General features: G+C 37.8%; 4 protein-coding genes across 6 annotated transcripts in view; 2 read left to right on the forward strand and 2 right to left on the reverse strand.

Annotated features, from left to right (window-relative positions):
- Window positions 1–71: 71 nt before the first annotated feature.
- LOC109594467 (E3 ubiquitin-protein ligase Bre1) lies at window positions 72–3809 on the reverse strand. Its single transcript, XM_020009686.2, has 6 exons — window positions 3679–3809; window positions 3344–3504; window positions 3098–3284; window positions 2851–3039; window positions 638–2671; window positions 72–584 (listed from the first exon to the last, which is right to left on the reverse strand). Exons 2-6 carry the CDS (start codon window positions 3491–3493, stop codon window positions 205–207), a joined length of 2940 nt encoding a protein of 979 aa, XP_019865245.1. The 5' UTR covers window positions 3494–3504; window positions 3679–3809; the 3' UTR covers window positions 72–204.
- A 611-nt stretch (window positions 3810–4420) lies between these two features.
- LOC109595659 (zinc finger protein 62 homolog) lies at window positions 4421–11305 on the forward strand. The gene is made up of 5 exons (XM_020011080.2): window positions 4421–4721; window positions 5672–5824; window positions 7714–7975; window positions 8032–8175; window positions 8233–11305. Exons 1-5 carry the CDS (start codon window positions 4578–4580, stop codon window positions 11133–11135), a joined length of 3606 nt encoding a protein of 1201 aa, XP_019866639.2. The 5' UTR covers window positions 4421–4577; the 3' UTR covers window positions 11136–11305.
- On the forward strand, window positions 6227–7707 carry LOC126265765 (uncharacterized). The gene is made up of 2 exons (XM_049968308.1): window positions 6227–6327; window positions 6772–7707. Exon 2 carries the CDS (start codon window positions 6861–6863, stop codon window positions 7617–7619), a length of 759 nt encoding a protein of 252 aa, XP_049824265.1. The 5' UTR covers window positions 6227–6327; window positions 6772–6860; the 3' UTR covers window positions 7620–7707.
- A 2529-nt stretch (window positions 11306–13834) lies between the features above and the next one.
- LOC109595651 (protein Tob1-like) overlaps window positions 13835–17155 on the reverse strand; it is a 32259-nt gene continuing 28938 nt past the window's right edge. For all 3 annotated transcript variants that reach the window (XM_020011063.2, XM_049968297.1, XM_049968298.1), the window contains one exon: window positions 13835–17081. In XM_020011063.2, coding sequence (XP_019866622.2) covers window positions 16706–17081 — 376 coding nt within the window. In that variant the 3' untranslated portion in view covers window positions 13835–16705. The remainder of the gene's footprint in view (window positions 17082–17155) is intronic.

The raw sequence follows: 17155 nt of genomic DNA on the forward strand, positions 1-17155 counted from the left end.
GTTTTTATTATTTTAATCTACCACACAAGAATTGGCTGAAAACAGGGGTAAATGAAATAAGACTCAAAATGTTTAATAATTAGATTTAAATAAAGATTGAAGTTATGTAAAACATCTAAATCTTTTTTTATTAAAAAAGAATACATAACATACAAAAATAAAATAACCATATCAAAACTTACCATACTCCAAAAATAAATTAAATTAATTTGACAAATACAAACGATGGTAGTCATTAGCACCGAAGGCGCAGTTACATTTAGGACACTTTCTTTGCCTCGTTTCGTACCTAGTTTTAAGACAGTCATAACAGAACACATGGAAACATTTTGACAAAACGGCGTCTTTCCTTTTAACTTTGCACGAAGGACACGTGAGAGTTTCTTTATACTCCCGGATTTCTTCCATCATTACCTCATCCAACGTCGTACCTGCCAATTCCATTTTCTTCATTCTCTCTGCTTTACGTTTTAATTGGGCTATTTCTTCTTGCAGTCGTTTAGTCTTGTAAGCTTCAGCTTCCAATGAACTTGTTTTCTCCGCCACCACTTGTTGGGCCTCTTTCATTTGGGAATGGTACTTTTCTATAAATCAAAAGATTAGTGATCAACCCATTTAATTTGTAATTTATACTCACCTAAATGCAGTTTGAGATCAGCAGCACTTTGAGCGGACTCAATAGCCTTTCGTTTATGCATCTCCATTGCTTGCTGTCTCAAAGAAAGCTCTTTCTCCACAGTCGCCAATGTGTTTTGGAGTATGCGTTCTTTTTCCTCCAGCTTCCGCACAACTAAGTTAGCAGATTCCACTTGAGTTGATAGCGTACTGACTTGTTCCTTAAGAACATCTTTCTCTTCCCGTGCCAGTTTATGCAGTTGGTTGGATTTAATACGCTCTGACATAAGCTTGAAGTTGGCATCGTCCTTCTCTCGTAACTGTTGTATTAACCGGGAGTTTTGCTCTTGCATATCTTCAAAAGCTTGCCCAGTAACTTCCATTTCATTTAACAAAGCTTCTTCCTCGTGCGAGCCTACAAACGGCCTCATCTGATGCAGCACATTGTGTCCTCCCCAGTTACCATCTGAAGGCTTCTGCGAGGCCACCTGTTTCTGCAATTCATATTTTTGTTCTTCCAACTGCTTGATCTTTTTCAAGGCCTCATCATCCGCCAACTTCCTCTTATCATCCCGCTTTACATCTTGCATCTTCTTGAGGGCTTGTTTCAGCTCCTCCAAGTCAGTCCTTAGCTTCTTTTCTGCGGCCATTAATTGCACCTTGTCACGCTGCTCTTTGCTCACGCCTTTGTACATATCCAGAAGCAATTTCATTTCTTTCTGCTCATTGAGAGCCTTCTTCAGTTGATTCTTGAGATCTCTTACCATGTCGCTCTCGGCGATTTTGGCCTCTTTCGCTCGCTGAGCATCCCGATGATCTTTTTCAGTTTTAACCGCCGGATCCTTTTTGATCTCCTTTTTCTCTTGTTTTATGCCTTCTTTTTTGACACCTGGAGATCCACCACTGCCACCTGGCTTATCTTTGTCACCGTCGGGATCTTCAGACTGTTCAGTATCCTCTTCCTCTTTCTTCACTGTGGGAGTCGTCGACGGTTCTTCTTTGATTTGGGTACCAGATTCATTGGTGGACGAGTCTTCCTCTTTGATGATTTCCTGTTTGATGTTCTCCTTGGAATCCTGATTAGTATCCTGCATCTGCGCCAATTTATTATTCAAATCTTCGATCTCCTTTCTCAGCTTTGGAATTTCCGCATTGGCTTCTTTATATTTCCTCTTGTACCGATGCACCTCGCCCTTCAATTGTTGTGTGTTGTTCTGCAATGACGTAATCAGATGCCTCATCTCTCTATTAATGGGACCAGTCTGTTCATTTGCTGCCAAATTTTGTTCGAATTCGATCCTCAACATTTCATATTCCTTCCTGAGTTGTGCCAGGAAGTCTTCCAGTTGCATTACCTCCTGTCGAAGCTTCTTTTGCGCTATCAACTCCTCGCTCTCCATCATTTCGATGTTCCTGAGGTGAGCGTTCTTACTGGTCTGTAACTGTTGCCTTGTTTCATCCAATTGTGTTTTCAGTTGCATGGATTCATTGTACAGTACTGAGAATTGGGATTGGAGGCATTTATATTCTGTGGTTTCGACGATGACACTCTCCGGAAGTTGCCTAATGTCCATCTTCAGTTTCTCCACTTCCTTCAGCGTTTCCCTGTGGGTCTGATGTAGTTTATCCAATTCTTGTAGACGATTGTTGGCCAGTTCCTTATATTCTTCCACCTCCTTCATTAAATCTTCCAATTTAGCCTGGGAGACGCTGGTTTGGGGCGCCGGCTTGGCCTCCTTCGATCCCTTGCTGTCCGGATCGCCGTGCAACTGATGGTACGCCTTGAGTTTCTCCACGGCTTCAGCTAAGTGAGTTTCCAACTTGTCATTACGATTTCTGACTTTATCCAGCTCGTACTGTAGATCGTCGATTTGGTTCTTTAATTCGGCAGTCTCTGTTTCTTTGGCGGTGACCGAGTCCTGCAGCTCGGCCACTTTCAGACTGTTGGTATGATATTTTTCATGCAGCGACGTGTGCAACGCCTGCAAGTTCCTGTTCTCTGACTGTAACTGGACGTTGGTCTGACGAATGACTTCATCCACTGAAGGTGCATCCTCTGTTTAAATAAAAAATGTGGTTAGTTTAGTTATACATAGTTTGAATTAATAATTATGTATAAGTTGAAAATTATTATTAATTCTATTATTCAAGTAATGTTAAGTCTATATTATTAAAAAGGATCATAAAAAATTATTGATATTTTGTATATTAGAGTATAAAGTTATAGATACTCACGTCCTTCTACTTCTCCTTTCAACGCTAATGTAATCTTTTCATTCCTTTGCATCAACCTATCAAATGCTTGTATAACTTTGGCAACAGCTCTTCTTGATACTTGTACTCGATTGGCCAATTTATCATTCAACTCATCCTTATCCCAAGTTGATAATTGCATTAAAAACGACGTTGTTGCCTCGTTTTCATCTAGAAAAATGAAAATTAAATGTGGTAGAAATTAAATCTTAGTTAAATCATATCTTACTTCTGTTTTCTGATTCATCAGCCGTCTCAGCATCAAACCTTTGTAACAGGATACGTATATCTTCATTCAGCTGGTTCCAATACCTATTGACAACATTAAGCATGGCATCATCTTGAGTTTGCCTCTTCTCCAGTTGTTCAATTCTCTGTCGAAGTTCCTGTTCAGTCCTGTGTCTCTGTTCAATTCTCTGCAAACAACATAAAACCATCAGCACCACGTCCCTGTAATTCAAACGCAATCGCCCACCTGAGCAAGCTTCTTGTTCTGGAACTGCAGCACTTTAATGTCCATCTCCTCAAGGGTGGACACAGGACCGATGAGATGTGGTTCAAAGTGGATCTTCTTGATCGGGGGCTGGCCCCCGCTCGAGCTCTCTTCCACATGTCGCTTAGACATATTGATTTTTTCTGAAATTCGATGTTTATTTTGGATTTTTTTTCGTTGAAAAAATCGAATTACATTTTTTAGGTTATGAAAACGTCAAAATGCAAACACTGGCACGTCAATAATGCAAGATGCGGTTGGGGATTTAAATGGGACGATGTGCATGTCAACCATACAAGCAATCGATTCGTACTTACGGTAAAATCGTTAAAAATTCATGGGACGCTCTTGTCTGTTTGTTTTCCACATCTACAATCGGGCACCGAAAACACGGCGGGCGGCTACAACGAAAACTACCTGGCTACTGAGCATAGGCTTTGCGCATTCAACTACTTGTTTCTTTTGCGTTTGTGGAATATTTATTTCCATTTTCCATCAATAAATTGTGTTATATCCGCCCGGAAAATTGGGTGAAACTTGTCCCTATTCCAATTACAATCCTTTGCTTGACCCAGTTTTTCTTTACTGACATGACTCTCTAAGTTCTGACCCATGATCTGGGCAGGTAGTGAGAACACTTTTATTAGTCGCTGAAGGTAGAGAAAGTTAAAAATCCTTCAGATTCGTAATACATTAAAGGCTGTTCTATGAATAGACATCGTAAAATTATTTCACATGCCTTCAGACACATGCCTTTGCTGGTTGAAGTCACGCGGAAAGCTTTATCTCTCATTTATTTAAAAACATCTTCTAAACTGCGTTGAACGTCAATAGTAACTGTTCAATAAACGAACCAAAAAAAAATCTCATCCCGAGTACATATTAAAGACTAGCATTGAATGATGAAGGCTGGAAGAAGTAAAATATAGTTCCCAATCGTGGATTCTTGAAGGAAACCGACCGGTGCAAAGTGAATTTCCAAGCGGCGTAGCGATATCAGTTCCCGGTTCCCACCATTTGCGCTTGCATTTGCCCAACGGATCAGAGCTCAGTGAGTGGGGAGCAGCGTTAAGCATCGTCAACATCATGGCGTAGTCGTTCCAAATTCGTGATAGTGCAGCGCTTTTCTTCGTTGTGTCACATCGAAAACGGGATGGACGTTAACCCTAGTGCGTTTTGAGTGGTCACGGTGCAAGTGTTTGGACGACCGGTAGCCATGGCAGACGGGAAAATCGGCAATTATCAGAGCTGCTGCAGGCTCTGCCTGACCGAGAAACATGAGACTCTATTGAACGTTTTCGACCAGTCGATGAGGAATAAAGGACTGGCTCAGAGGATACAGGCTATGGTAGCCGTTGAGGTATGTGGTTCGCAAGTAATTTAGTCTTCAAATAGTCTATTAATGTAGGAAGATGCGGTTAATTGTCAGCTACGATTGATTCTCTACACGAACAGTTCCGACCAGTCTTTAAAGACGATGATTCATTGACTGAAACACGACTTTAATGCGATCATTGTTTTATTGCTGATGGGATCACGTTGTTTCTTCTTTCAAGAACGGCTAGAGTTAGGTCTGTGGGCATTTCGTACTGTGCGACAGGAAATAGTCGAAGGTCGTGCCATTATCGCACTTTTGGATGAGAATTCTAATGCTATTTTGCTAACCAAGCAGTTTAATACTGGCAGCGAGTGATACAAGGGACAGTCGTAGTTTCAGCAGATGCCAGTACCATTTTGGTAGCGATGGTCTCTCTTATCTTCGTTCTTGTTTGTATTCGTTGAAAGGTTGGCTTGTAGGAGCGACCAGCATTGACCTTGTAGTTCATTCCACGATTAGGCGATGCCAACGTGCGTCTTTAGGCATCTATGATATCATCCATTGATGGTTCACTTTTCTCTGTACTTCGAGTAACTGTTCATGTACGGGGTACTACTTCTATACGGGGAGGAATACAAATGATGATTTTTATATTTCATAACTTTTGTAGTACTTGTGCTAATTAAATATTAATATATGAACTACAAATCATGAATTTGGACTAAATAAATAGTTATCACAAATAGTCATTAAAAACTTGCATCAATTGGCCCAAAATAATTTTGTCATTTTACCTGCTTAATTGATCCTACAATTTTCACCAAAAACGAACAAAATCAAAATTCTTACAAGAATTTAACTTGAGTCGATGTTTGAATAACTTGAATCTTTTTTTATATCATTGTAGTACCTTATTACTTGCTAATGAGTCGCACAATAGTATTTTATGATCTAATGCAAATAGGCAAATAATAGGCAAATATTTGTTGCAGATAACAACGGCAGATAAAATATCAACGCTTGTCTGTGACCAGTGCATATCAAAAGTCAACTCTTGGCACACATACAAGGAAGAATGTTCTAATAACCAAAACAAATTAGAACAATGGAAGAACTATTGGAATGCCAATTCTCAAAACGATATGGTAAGTACACAGTAAACTACAGAAACGAGTTCGTTAACAATTGTCATAACTGACTATATAACAAAAGCTTCGACTTTTAATGGTAGTAAAAATCAGTTTTAATTGAAACTAAAATAGTAATAAATAGACCAGTACAATGTTGCCACATCGTCTACCAAAGCTGCGGTTAAACGTCAATATTAGCTAATTAATCGACTGATAATAAATTAATGATTGATGTTGTTTATTAATAACGACATTATAAAGCATTAAATGTTAATAAATTGCTTTGGATGCGTGCGTGTACTTCGGATAATAATTTATTAATGACGTTATTGAGAAAATATGACTAACGTGACAACGCTGTACGTACGCAAGTTAGCAAAAAAGTGGTGGTAAGTCGTATGTGCCTCAATTGTTTGTTATTAATTTTTCGGCTATCTTTCTTTGAACAGAAGATATAACAGTGGATGGTGCGTCTCAATTGAGTATTTCAAGAACCTTCCTGTCGCTTCTAGGATTAGGTATAAATTAAATTTAATATTTTTCCTTTTAAATGGACAAATGTAAATCATGTTCAAAGTAATAGTTGAATAAAATTAATTTACTGAAAAGTATATATGTTAGGGACTAATAGAACTAATCATGAAACGTAATTATGTAAAGAAATTATTGTATTTGAGTTTTAAAATCAACATTAATGATAATAATTAGCAACTTTTGTCATATGTCAACTGACTCAAAAGGGCAAAACAATATATATGAACTGTGAAAATTTCACGTTATAATTTCCATTAACTTTTCTAGAAATAAATTACACGAACTAGAATATTCAAATTATTAATTTAAATTTATAATTAAAACATTATCGCAAATTTTATGATCAATAATATTAGTGAAAAATCTACATTTGCATACATCTAGGTAGCTAGGTTTTCCCACCAATTAAAACGCACCTTTAATTCTAGGTAGACTTCAATAATGCTCCACAATATACATTGTACCATCTTAAAATCTTCTGTTCAAACCCCCTTAGATAATGTGAGACGCCACAAGAATGTTTTTCGAGAATAATGCAGGATTAAATTTTCTCCAACCAATATATTATTACAACTACAAAAGAAGCTTGCCCCAAGCCCAGTGTTTGAAGGAGATACAATCAGTCTTTGGCTTGTCCAGTACTAACAAGTCTATCATCAGTAAGTGGTACAACCGTTTCGATGAGACGAAAACCAACTGGCGTTGGAATGAAAGTCTCAGCCGCTTTGAGAAAGAGGTTTGGGCTAAAGAGGAAAGGGCTGCTGACGCGAATCAGCCGAATTCTGAGGTCGCACCTGAAAATCGTGAACATGCAAGTGAGGTTCGTCGCATTGGGCCAAAAATACGAGAGGGAGAACGAGAAATTCAGGAAGTTGCAATCACGATTTCTGATTCGGAAGATGAGGTTCGAAGCCAAGAGACCCAAGTCGTTCATGCAGACCATAAGGTTCGCAAACGTAGAGACGGCCAGGTTCGTGAAACGGGAAAAGAGAATCAAAAAGTTGGTTGCGAAGTACGACATGCTGCGTCAAAGGTTAGAGGAGAAGACGGCGTTGTTTCGTACTCAAGAGAAAAAGATTGTAAAGTTAAAGAGAAAACTGAATCGATTGAATTTAATCATGATTCGAGGGAACGTTCCTGTGGACTTGATGAATTGGACGGACGTGTATCGACATTGGGCGCGGAGCTCAGAAAATACGGACCCTCTGACTGTATACTTATAAGTATAAGTGATGAGGTAATTTCGGAAGACAAATTTACAAAATTGTTCAGTTAATTCACACATATATGTCAGTTATCACATTTGTTATACAAGAACCTTAAATTTATTAACAATATGCATCAATCAAATAACATTTACATATTTCCAGATCCAGATTAAGCTCGAGCCAACAGATCTGGAAGCTGAACCAGAACCTGAAATAGATGATAAACACGAGGAAGGCAGCACCTCAGACAACATTGACCCTGAATTACACAATGGAGAGCAATCTTTCCTCGTACCAGAAGTACGGATCAAGCCGGAACCCATGGAGGAGGTCTACAATGAGCTACCACCTGAAATGTCAACAACACCACACACTCCCCAGTTCAATCTCCTCGACTCCGAGGACTCCCAAAATAGTATCCCATGTGAGTTTAAACGTCTTGTGAATATTTACATCAATACTGAAGGTTTTTTTATTTAGGTTCAGTCGCTAGTACCCCATTTAACAGCAGGAAGTGCCGTTTCTGCAGTAAGATGTACAGCAGCACCGGCAACAGGCTGAGGCACGAAAAACTTATTCACGGCATGAACACACCAGGGTTATCCAGCTCAGACGCAGAAGCAGGTAATTAAATAACAAAATTAATAAACGTACACAATGAGGGCAACAATTGTCTTTTAGCATCCATAGGAGATGACTCAAATTCAGTCAGTTCCCAAGACAACAACGAAAGTGAACCTGGCGCTAGTTCTGTCCGCACATTAATGTTGGCCGACGACACGGAGCACCGTAAAATTCAATTCGCAGCCGGCCTTAAGTTGCTCCAAAAGGACACCACTCCGATATCCATGGAAAGTCTCAGCAAAATTGAACTTAGCTACATTGAAAAGTGCAAGGCGATGGTAAACATGTTCAAGACGTTGGAGTGTGCGTGCCACCAGGTCAACCATCCCAACGTCAAAGGCATGTTGTCGCATTTACGGGCTCAGCGCATTTGGTTTCCGGTGTTCACGTGCTACAGCTGCATGATCACCTACACTGATCGGTCCAGTTTCACCAGGCACAATCTGGGGTGTAAGAGACCTGCTCTGGAAACCTTAAAGCGGCTGTCCAATTTAAAGAAACGCAGCGGCGTCAAGACGCGTTTGTATCAAAATTACAAATGCACTTCTTGCAAGTACATGTACAGCTTCCACGAGGAGTTCTGTAAGCATGTCGATGAGGAGCATCCTCTCGAGGAGGGGCCTCCGTATATTTGTTCTTGCGGCAGAAGTTTCAATGACGCCGACGAATACAAGGACCACATTTACGTCAGTTGTTTGGTTGAATATTATTGCGACATTTGTTTTGTCACCGTTAATACTTTGGATGCGTTCCTGAAGCACGCCCAGGAGGTACACGACAACTCCGAGGGTTTCATCCTGTTGCAAGATGACAACTACAAAATTAGAAGGTCGTTGCAGAAGGAAAAAATGGAAAAGGAACTCAAAGAGGTTAAGAAGGAAGAAGCGATTGTTACAGGCAAACGCCGCAGTTCATTCTATAACAAACACTTGATGGATTCAGAGGAGGAGGTGGGCGAACCGAAGAGGAAGACCCGTAACAGCGGAGGTACGCCAAATTCCAAGAAGCCCGACCGTTGCCCAATATGTCACAAGGAGTACTCCAATTACCACAACATGTTGCGCCACTATAAAACCCACACGGAAAGCGACTTACCACCGGACGACTCCCTGTACTCCTGCCCCGATTGTGGTGGCATGTTCAACACGTTCCAATGGCAGAAGCATTTATTCGAGAACCACGAATCCAAAACTTGTGGCGAGTGTGGCAAGGTGTTCCAGTTCCAAACGGAGTTGGACCAACACAGGAGTGTCCATTTGAATCTGAAAATCAGCAGGGACTCTAAAACTAAATCGTACACGAGCACAATGGTCAGTCCCAACTCTGAAACCAGCGTGTTGTTAATATGCAACATCTGCGACATGGTGTTCCCCTCCAAAGAAGAACTTAAGAAACATAGGACCTCCTGTCTATCTCACGAAGTGACTGTAAAGCAGGAACATGTTGATGTCCCTCAAAATGAGAGTAAATACAGTTGTATGCAGTGCAACAAACACTACACAGGGTACAGTGGACTGTGGGAGCATAACAAGAAGAAGCATCCCACAGTTAAAGCACCCGCTAGCAAATATCCTAGGAAGTGCAATTACTGCGATAAGGTTTGTACGACTGGCGCCGCCTTCTACATCCACAATCAAATGCACGAGCGTATGAACCACATTGCCGGGAAACAAGGACCGAAGGCCGAAAAGAATAACAGCAAACCGTTGCTAACGCCTAAAAGGGAAAGGCATGTGGACGAAGAGGCCCAAGATGAGGAGAACGAATCGTACCACACGTGCAAGAAATGCTTCAAAGTGTTTTCCTCAAAGTACAACTTGAAGAATCACATGAAATGTCACGGTCTGAGCCCCAGTACAAAATCCACAAAATCGGGTGCCGGGCCCAAGAAAGTGTGGTGTGACGTTTGCCACACGTCGTGTGAAAGCGCTGACGCCTTGGCCCAGCACAAGGAAGAGGAGCACGCCCTCGATGAAGATATGCCCGACCTCGACATGGAAATTGACAATCTGGATTCAAAGATACCGTTCATTTTTACCTGTGACTATTGCACGATGACTTTCACTAAAAAGACGGCGTTGCAGAAGCACAAGGAAACCCACAAGCAGGAAAGGGCTCATGCAGCTTACACTTCAAACGAAAACGTCTATTGTAAGTACTGCAAGATTCCGTTTGAGACCGTGGCTAGTTTGGCGTACCACATGAAGGATGAACACGACGAGGTGATGAAAATTAAAGGCTTTAAACAGAAGGACAAGTCCTTCGTCTGTGGCGAATGCCACAAAGGTTTCCATTCGGCGTTGGCTCTCAACGCTCACGTTGGATGGCACAAGAGGACCTACACCTCAAGTGTGAAACCATTAAAGGCTGTGAAACAAGAAAGTGAAGTAGCTTCAGTGAGTGGTTCTCAAGTTGGATCTTCCAAAGTCCAGTGCACCACTTGTAAGCAAACATTCCCGAACGATACCGCCATGCAAATTCATATTTTGGAGAAACACAGGAACATCGATGCAATAATGCTGATACCCAGATGCAACATATGCAATCAAGACTTCAACAATCAGGACGAGTATGAAAAGCACAAACGGTTGCACGATCTCCTTGAGAGACAGAAGAAACACAAGAAGATGCAACAAGCGGCTGCCCAACAAAGTAACAAGTTCCAAAAAGTGAATAAGACCTTCCGATGTTCACGTTGTTCCGCAGTGTTTCACAAGCACGATGCATACATAACTCACATGAGACACAACTGCAGGGAAGTCAATAATGAGTTCAAATGTCTCCAGTGCGACAGAACTTTCGAAAGACAGAATGCTCTGACTCTTCATCTGAAGATGCACGACAAGCAGAAAGCGGGTAATGTCCAAAGCAAAGCACTATTTTCTTGTTCGATCTGCAATATGGGCTTTGATCTACCAAAGGATTTGAGGACGCATACGATCAATGCCCATCCGTTCTGACGAAAATTACACAAATAAGTTTTTTATAATATGTTTTATTTTCAAGGTTATTAAATATGTTTCTCGTTTTGTTGTACTGACTCTAGATACGGTAATTTGTGCCTAACGTTAAAAATTACACTATTACTGTATGCTATTTTTTATATTACAATATAATATGTTTAATTTGATGATGAAGTTTTATTTAATTGTAAGCTACTCCCCTACAGAATGTTATTAAGAATAAAATGACTGGTAATCCAAATCCAAAATATTTTGTATAAATAATTTACTTTTTACGTCTCCTTCGTGACCTCCATTAATTTTTCTCTGACCGCCGTTTCTAAAGCTGCTAGATCTTCTTGTGCCTTCTTCTTGATGTACTCCAATTCTCCCGTGATATATTCCGAAACTTCAGCCGGCGTAACTTCGCTAAATCCAGATACACAACTTACTAGAGAGGGTGTTGATTTCTGCACAGTGTTATCTTTACAGCAGTCTGCACTTTGGTTTATTCCCCCTTCGGACAATTCGTTGGTCACCGTTGAACAACAACCGGTTTCCTGTTGCTGGCATCTCTTTCGCCATGCAGCTTGTATTTCTTTTCGCCTTTTGAACGTTTCCGAAACATTAGATATTTTCTCCTTGCCAATTTTACCTTCTTCTTGTATTAGTTTTAATGCTCTTTCGGTTCTTTCACTGATCAAGGATTCCAGGTCTTGATCTGGGAAGTCGCTCATTGTGATTTAGATGTGTTTGGATTTATGCTGTTGTAGATACATTGACATTGACAGCTGTGCACGACAAGAAAACGAAATTATAATAGTTAATATTTATTCATATATAAATATAAATCGAATAAAAGAACATTTTCTAATTAGAGAACGTCATTTTTTCTTGTAGGATATTCTGCTCCCATCGAATCAATTTTTCCTTACGTTTCTTGAATATATCTGAAATAATGGCCAGCTTTTCCTTGCTATCCTTTCCTTCTTGTTCAACAAATTTAACCACCTTCTTGGTTTTGCCTTTGGTACCTGATTCGGCATCGGCATGATTATCCATTTTTATTGTAATATTAAGCTTGACAGTATAATTTGTAATATGGCATTTGACATATTTCAAACTACAAATCTGTTTATTAACCTATTTTTATTTTCTCTTAAGTTATTGACAGATCTAATCATGTGTTGAAGGTGAAACTTAAGTCAGCAGAAAATTGGAGATAACGAAAGTGAGAACACATAAAATTGAATGGATGCCCATAAAATTGGAAAAATGGTTAACCTCATGAGATAAGGGGGCGAATTTAGCTGTACATAGCAATTTATTATTGCATATTATAACATTCACAAGTTTATCTTAGTTAATTTATTGCTACCAAAGTAAGAATAAGTTTCATTATGTATCAATAATATGAACTCAGACATACATACTTATTTAAATACCACCAGCACTTATGCAAATCCGTATTTTTGAATCAAATAGTAAATTTCTTGTAGAGTAATAGATGTTTTATTGCTGTTTGGTTAATCCCTCAGATAATGTTTAATTAATTCCTTATGAATAGTACCTTAGTCAATTTTCCTTTTCGAGATTACTATGTACAGTAAAAAGAACAATCACATTTCCATTGGGCTTCTGTCCAGTCTTATCTTTTATGAAAAACAACTATTTTTAAAAATAACAAATATTTCGAAGTAATTGCTGGTGCGTGTTTTTGAATGGGTCCCCCCACCAAAGTTTACAAGTTAGTATCTAAATTAATATAAATTTAAACGTGTTTTTTAAAATTGATATTTTTAGTATTATTACGCCCATAAGTTATTTTGTGAAAACTAACTCGATCTTGTAAATTAAAATCTTGAAATTAAAATTGGGAAGTGAACATATCGAAATAAAACACCTTTATTAATGAATGCACAAACATTTTAATATAAACTTAAAAATCGTACAACAATATGAAAAATTATAGACTATTTTACACAAATTACTTATTTATATATGACGGGATGGAAATCCGTTCTCACTATATTATTAAATATAGAATAAATAACTACAATTTAGTCACAATTATAAGTTTAATTAGAGATTTTTTAACGAACTAACACTGATAGTGACATACATATATAAATAGGCCTTATCCAGGCTATAAAACATCCTTTGTAACTCTACACAATATTAAAGTTTCATTATCCATCAATAATAAGAACTCAGACATGTTTATTTAAATACCATTAACACTTATGCAAGTACGTATTTTTGAATCAAATACTAAATTTCATGTAGAGTAAACAAGGATGAGGGTCTTCCCATACAAATCAATTAGATATATCAAAATCGCCTTAAAGCTCAATTTTACTTTTCATTGACGCAGATGTTTTATTGCTATGTTTGCTTATCTCTTAGATAATATTCTAATTGATTCCTTATGAAGAGTACCCTAAAGTCTATTTTCCTTTTCGAGATTACTATTCTACCTCACTACGGATAGTAAAAAAGAGCCATCACATTTCCATTGGGCTTCAGTCCCTACTTATAATAATATCTTTTATAAAAAACAACTGGTTACAAAAATAAGTATATCTAAAAGCCCGCAAATATATCAAAATAACTGGTTTTATTGCTAAAACGTGTTTTTGAATGGGACCCCACAGCTAAGATTACAAGCCAGTACCTAAATTAATAAAAATTTAAGCGTTTTTTTTTTAAATTGAAATTTTAGTATAATATTGCGTGTGACTTATGACATATTAAATAAATGCAACCGAATTGTTTTGAATTTGACGCAAAATCCTTGTAATCCGTCCACGAATATTTTGTAACCATTTGTTGTTGCCAGTAAAAATTGGCATAAAAATTCAACTATAAAATGTCTACTAGAATAGTGTATATACGAGTACAAGAATTATACATGAAATATAAACATTTAACTAGGATTATTTACAATTCTTAGATAAAATGCAAATACTTACAAGCAAGTATACAAAATAATTGAGTAATATCTATAATATGAATCATGTACATCGTGTAGCTTGCGACTAGATTATAAGTGAGGTATTATCTTTCAATCATTTGTGACGTCATTATCATTTGCTTAATTACAAATAAATACTACAATCTCCACGTGTGACCAATATCGACTACACTGAAATCATAATACAACTGGGAACCAATCTATTTTATATTTTTAACAGCCTGATAATGATTAAATAAATAATTTTCTTCATAGTATTTTCTTTGTAATATTTGGAAAAATGATAACATAGATTAATAATAAATAATACCTCAACCAACTAGTGACTTCACAGGTAACACATACACCGTTGAGTTTTTGCCATAAAAGGCAAAACGTATCCCGTATTTGAAAAATTCCAAGCGTCTTATTTTTTGGGGAGAACGCCCTTTGAAGCTTAAAAAAATACTATATATCACGTGGAGGGAAAATCTAACTAGTAACTTGTCAAGTGTACGAATTATACCCAATTTTACTATTAAAATTATAAATTGTGCTAAAATATTTTGCTTATTAATGTAGTAAAATAAATTTTATTTATATATTCGATATTATTAGATGATCCACTTTTTATCCTGGTTTAGTTTTTTTTATAGTTTAGAGTCGCGTGGACTTTTTACACCAGCCGTTTATTTCATGGACTAACAGATGTGTTCATCCTTGAAATAAATCAAAGTGTTTTGACTGTCATTTTGTCCAGCTCCGTAATCCCGTATCACCAAGAATTCTCAATAATCACGTCATGTATGTAAAGCAATGACAATCACAATTTTGAAAATTTCACAAATTTTCAAAGACCTGGTTAAGATCCGGCGATTTACAGACTGAAACCACCCGCACATGATTGAATAGGAAGATTTGAAGTTTAAACTGATGTAAATTGGCTGGCGTGAATCAGCGTGCATACCGTCGAAGGACATAAGCGTTTCCTTTGGTTAATTTTGATTTTTCGTTGAAGAATGAATTTTCTATATACAGTAACAAATTAGCTATAGATTTATAATAGCAATTGATCTATTACAATGATATTATAACAATGTCAGGTACATAGACAAAAAATAACACAGTGTAATCAAACTATGGCTCATAACAAAATATATATTATATTAAAGTCAACAATTTATACAAATAAAAAATAAACATCAGTGAAAAAGTAACAAAAATTCAAGCATTACAAAATAGCACGTTATCTTTCTAATAATTTGAGAAAAGGAAGCATCTAGGACCCATTCAAAACGGATGCGACATCCAAAAATACTGAATGGACAAGTTAATCCATGTTCATGCGATCATCCACCACACACGATTTTTTAACTACGATTCACTGACTTAATATATCACATTTATAGTATTTTCACAATTATTTATTGCATGTTTGCACCCAATTACAAATGATTTTTCGATTACTACTCCTTATAAAAAGTTGAACTGTGATGTCTGGTTTCAGTGTAATTGAGAAGTTTTGCAATTAGTGTGTTCCAGTCCATGGATGTTGTAGTGGATTATCACATAAATAGGATTTATTACATAAACATGTTTTGGTAGGATCCAACATGATATGCCAACCACTTATTGAATATATACATGTATTTATATAATCTCTGGGACTAGATGTCAACAGCTTGAGCTTTTATACAAAAATAAAAAAATACATACAATATAAAAAATTTCGGAAAACACTCTAGACTACTTGAATACTGTAACACCATATACAAAGTAAGTAAGAAACACCTATACACTATATGACTACGATTTTTAAAAAATCTATCAAGTATCATCAAGCTGGGATCTGTTCTTCTTATAATATATAAGATAATATATAGTATAATAATTTATGTGGATTATTACTAAAATAGCGGTTTTACTCTTTTAAAATAAAACATTGTTGTGATGTTTCAGTTTCTATGCTGCTTCGATTTTTTTTTAAATTATCAATAAATTAAATTATTTTTACATTTATTTATTTAAAAAAATAGAGATCAATCTACCTTAATTATTTACACTAAACTTAAAACAAAAGTAAAAAAGTATAAAAAATTTGAGCTAAAAACTAATTTTAGTTTCGCACCCTGTACCAGACAAGGTCTCTTAGATTTTATTAGATCATAGTTACTACATCTACAGTCCTCAGTTGCAGCCGCAGCTCCATCTGAGTAACATAATCTATTGTTGTTTATCTACAATTCGCAAAGTTATAAACTTTATTCTTTCTCAGAGATGGCAACACAATAGACTTTTTGGGAAAGATCGAAACAATGCCTCTAATTCACTTTTATGACTGTCTGATTTTACAGTTAGAGTTTGTAGTAAAAATGATTTCATGGTTTTCTGGTGAGAGACCATAGTTAGTTAAAAATTTAGTCTTCATAGATAGATAATTAGATAGAGATGGATTTAACTCAGATCCCAAGACTAAATTTCCAATCTTTGCCAAAAAAATCATTGAGTTGGATCGGTAAGATGTCGAAGATAACCCGATCGCTCCAAGCACAGAAACCCTTCCAACCAGATATAAAAATATTAAATTTAAAAAGAGTAAAATCACTTAAGTATCTAGGGATATCGTCTATGACCCTCAGTTGGCGACCAACAGATGCTGGTACTGGCCGGCGGTCTGGTATGGCCAGTTGTTGTCGAGCAGCTTGCCGTTGTCCTGCGGTGTGGCCGGGGCGCTGGGCGGCGCGCCGACGGCACCGTTGTTCGGATAGTATGGGGCGAGGGGCGTCGGCGCATTGGCCGAGTACAGCTCGGGACTCAGGAACTGATTGGAAGACTCGTAGACGGACCGCGGCGGGAACTGCGGCGCGTAGGGACCCTGAGGGGGGAAGTAGTACGCCGACGAGTCGGGGGTGAGGGCGCGCCCGTTCGGCGAGTGATGGGGCGGCTGCTGGTGGAGCTGCTGCTGCATGGCCCGCTGTTTTATGTAGTTGGAGAATTCTGTTGGAGACATTCTAGAACAACACAAACACATCTACATTAACATTCATTGTTTGTTCCTGCGTTTTATACGACCAAATTCTGATTG

Source organism: Aethina tumida, chromosome 5 (genome assembly GCF_024364675.1).
Source record: "Aethina tumida isolate Nest 87 chromosome 5, icAetTumi1.1, whole genome shotgun sequence".
NCBI lineage: Eukaryota > Metazoa > Arthropoda > Insecta > Coleoptera > Nitidulidae > Aethina > Aethina tumida.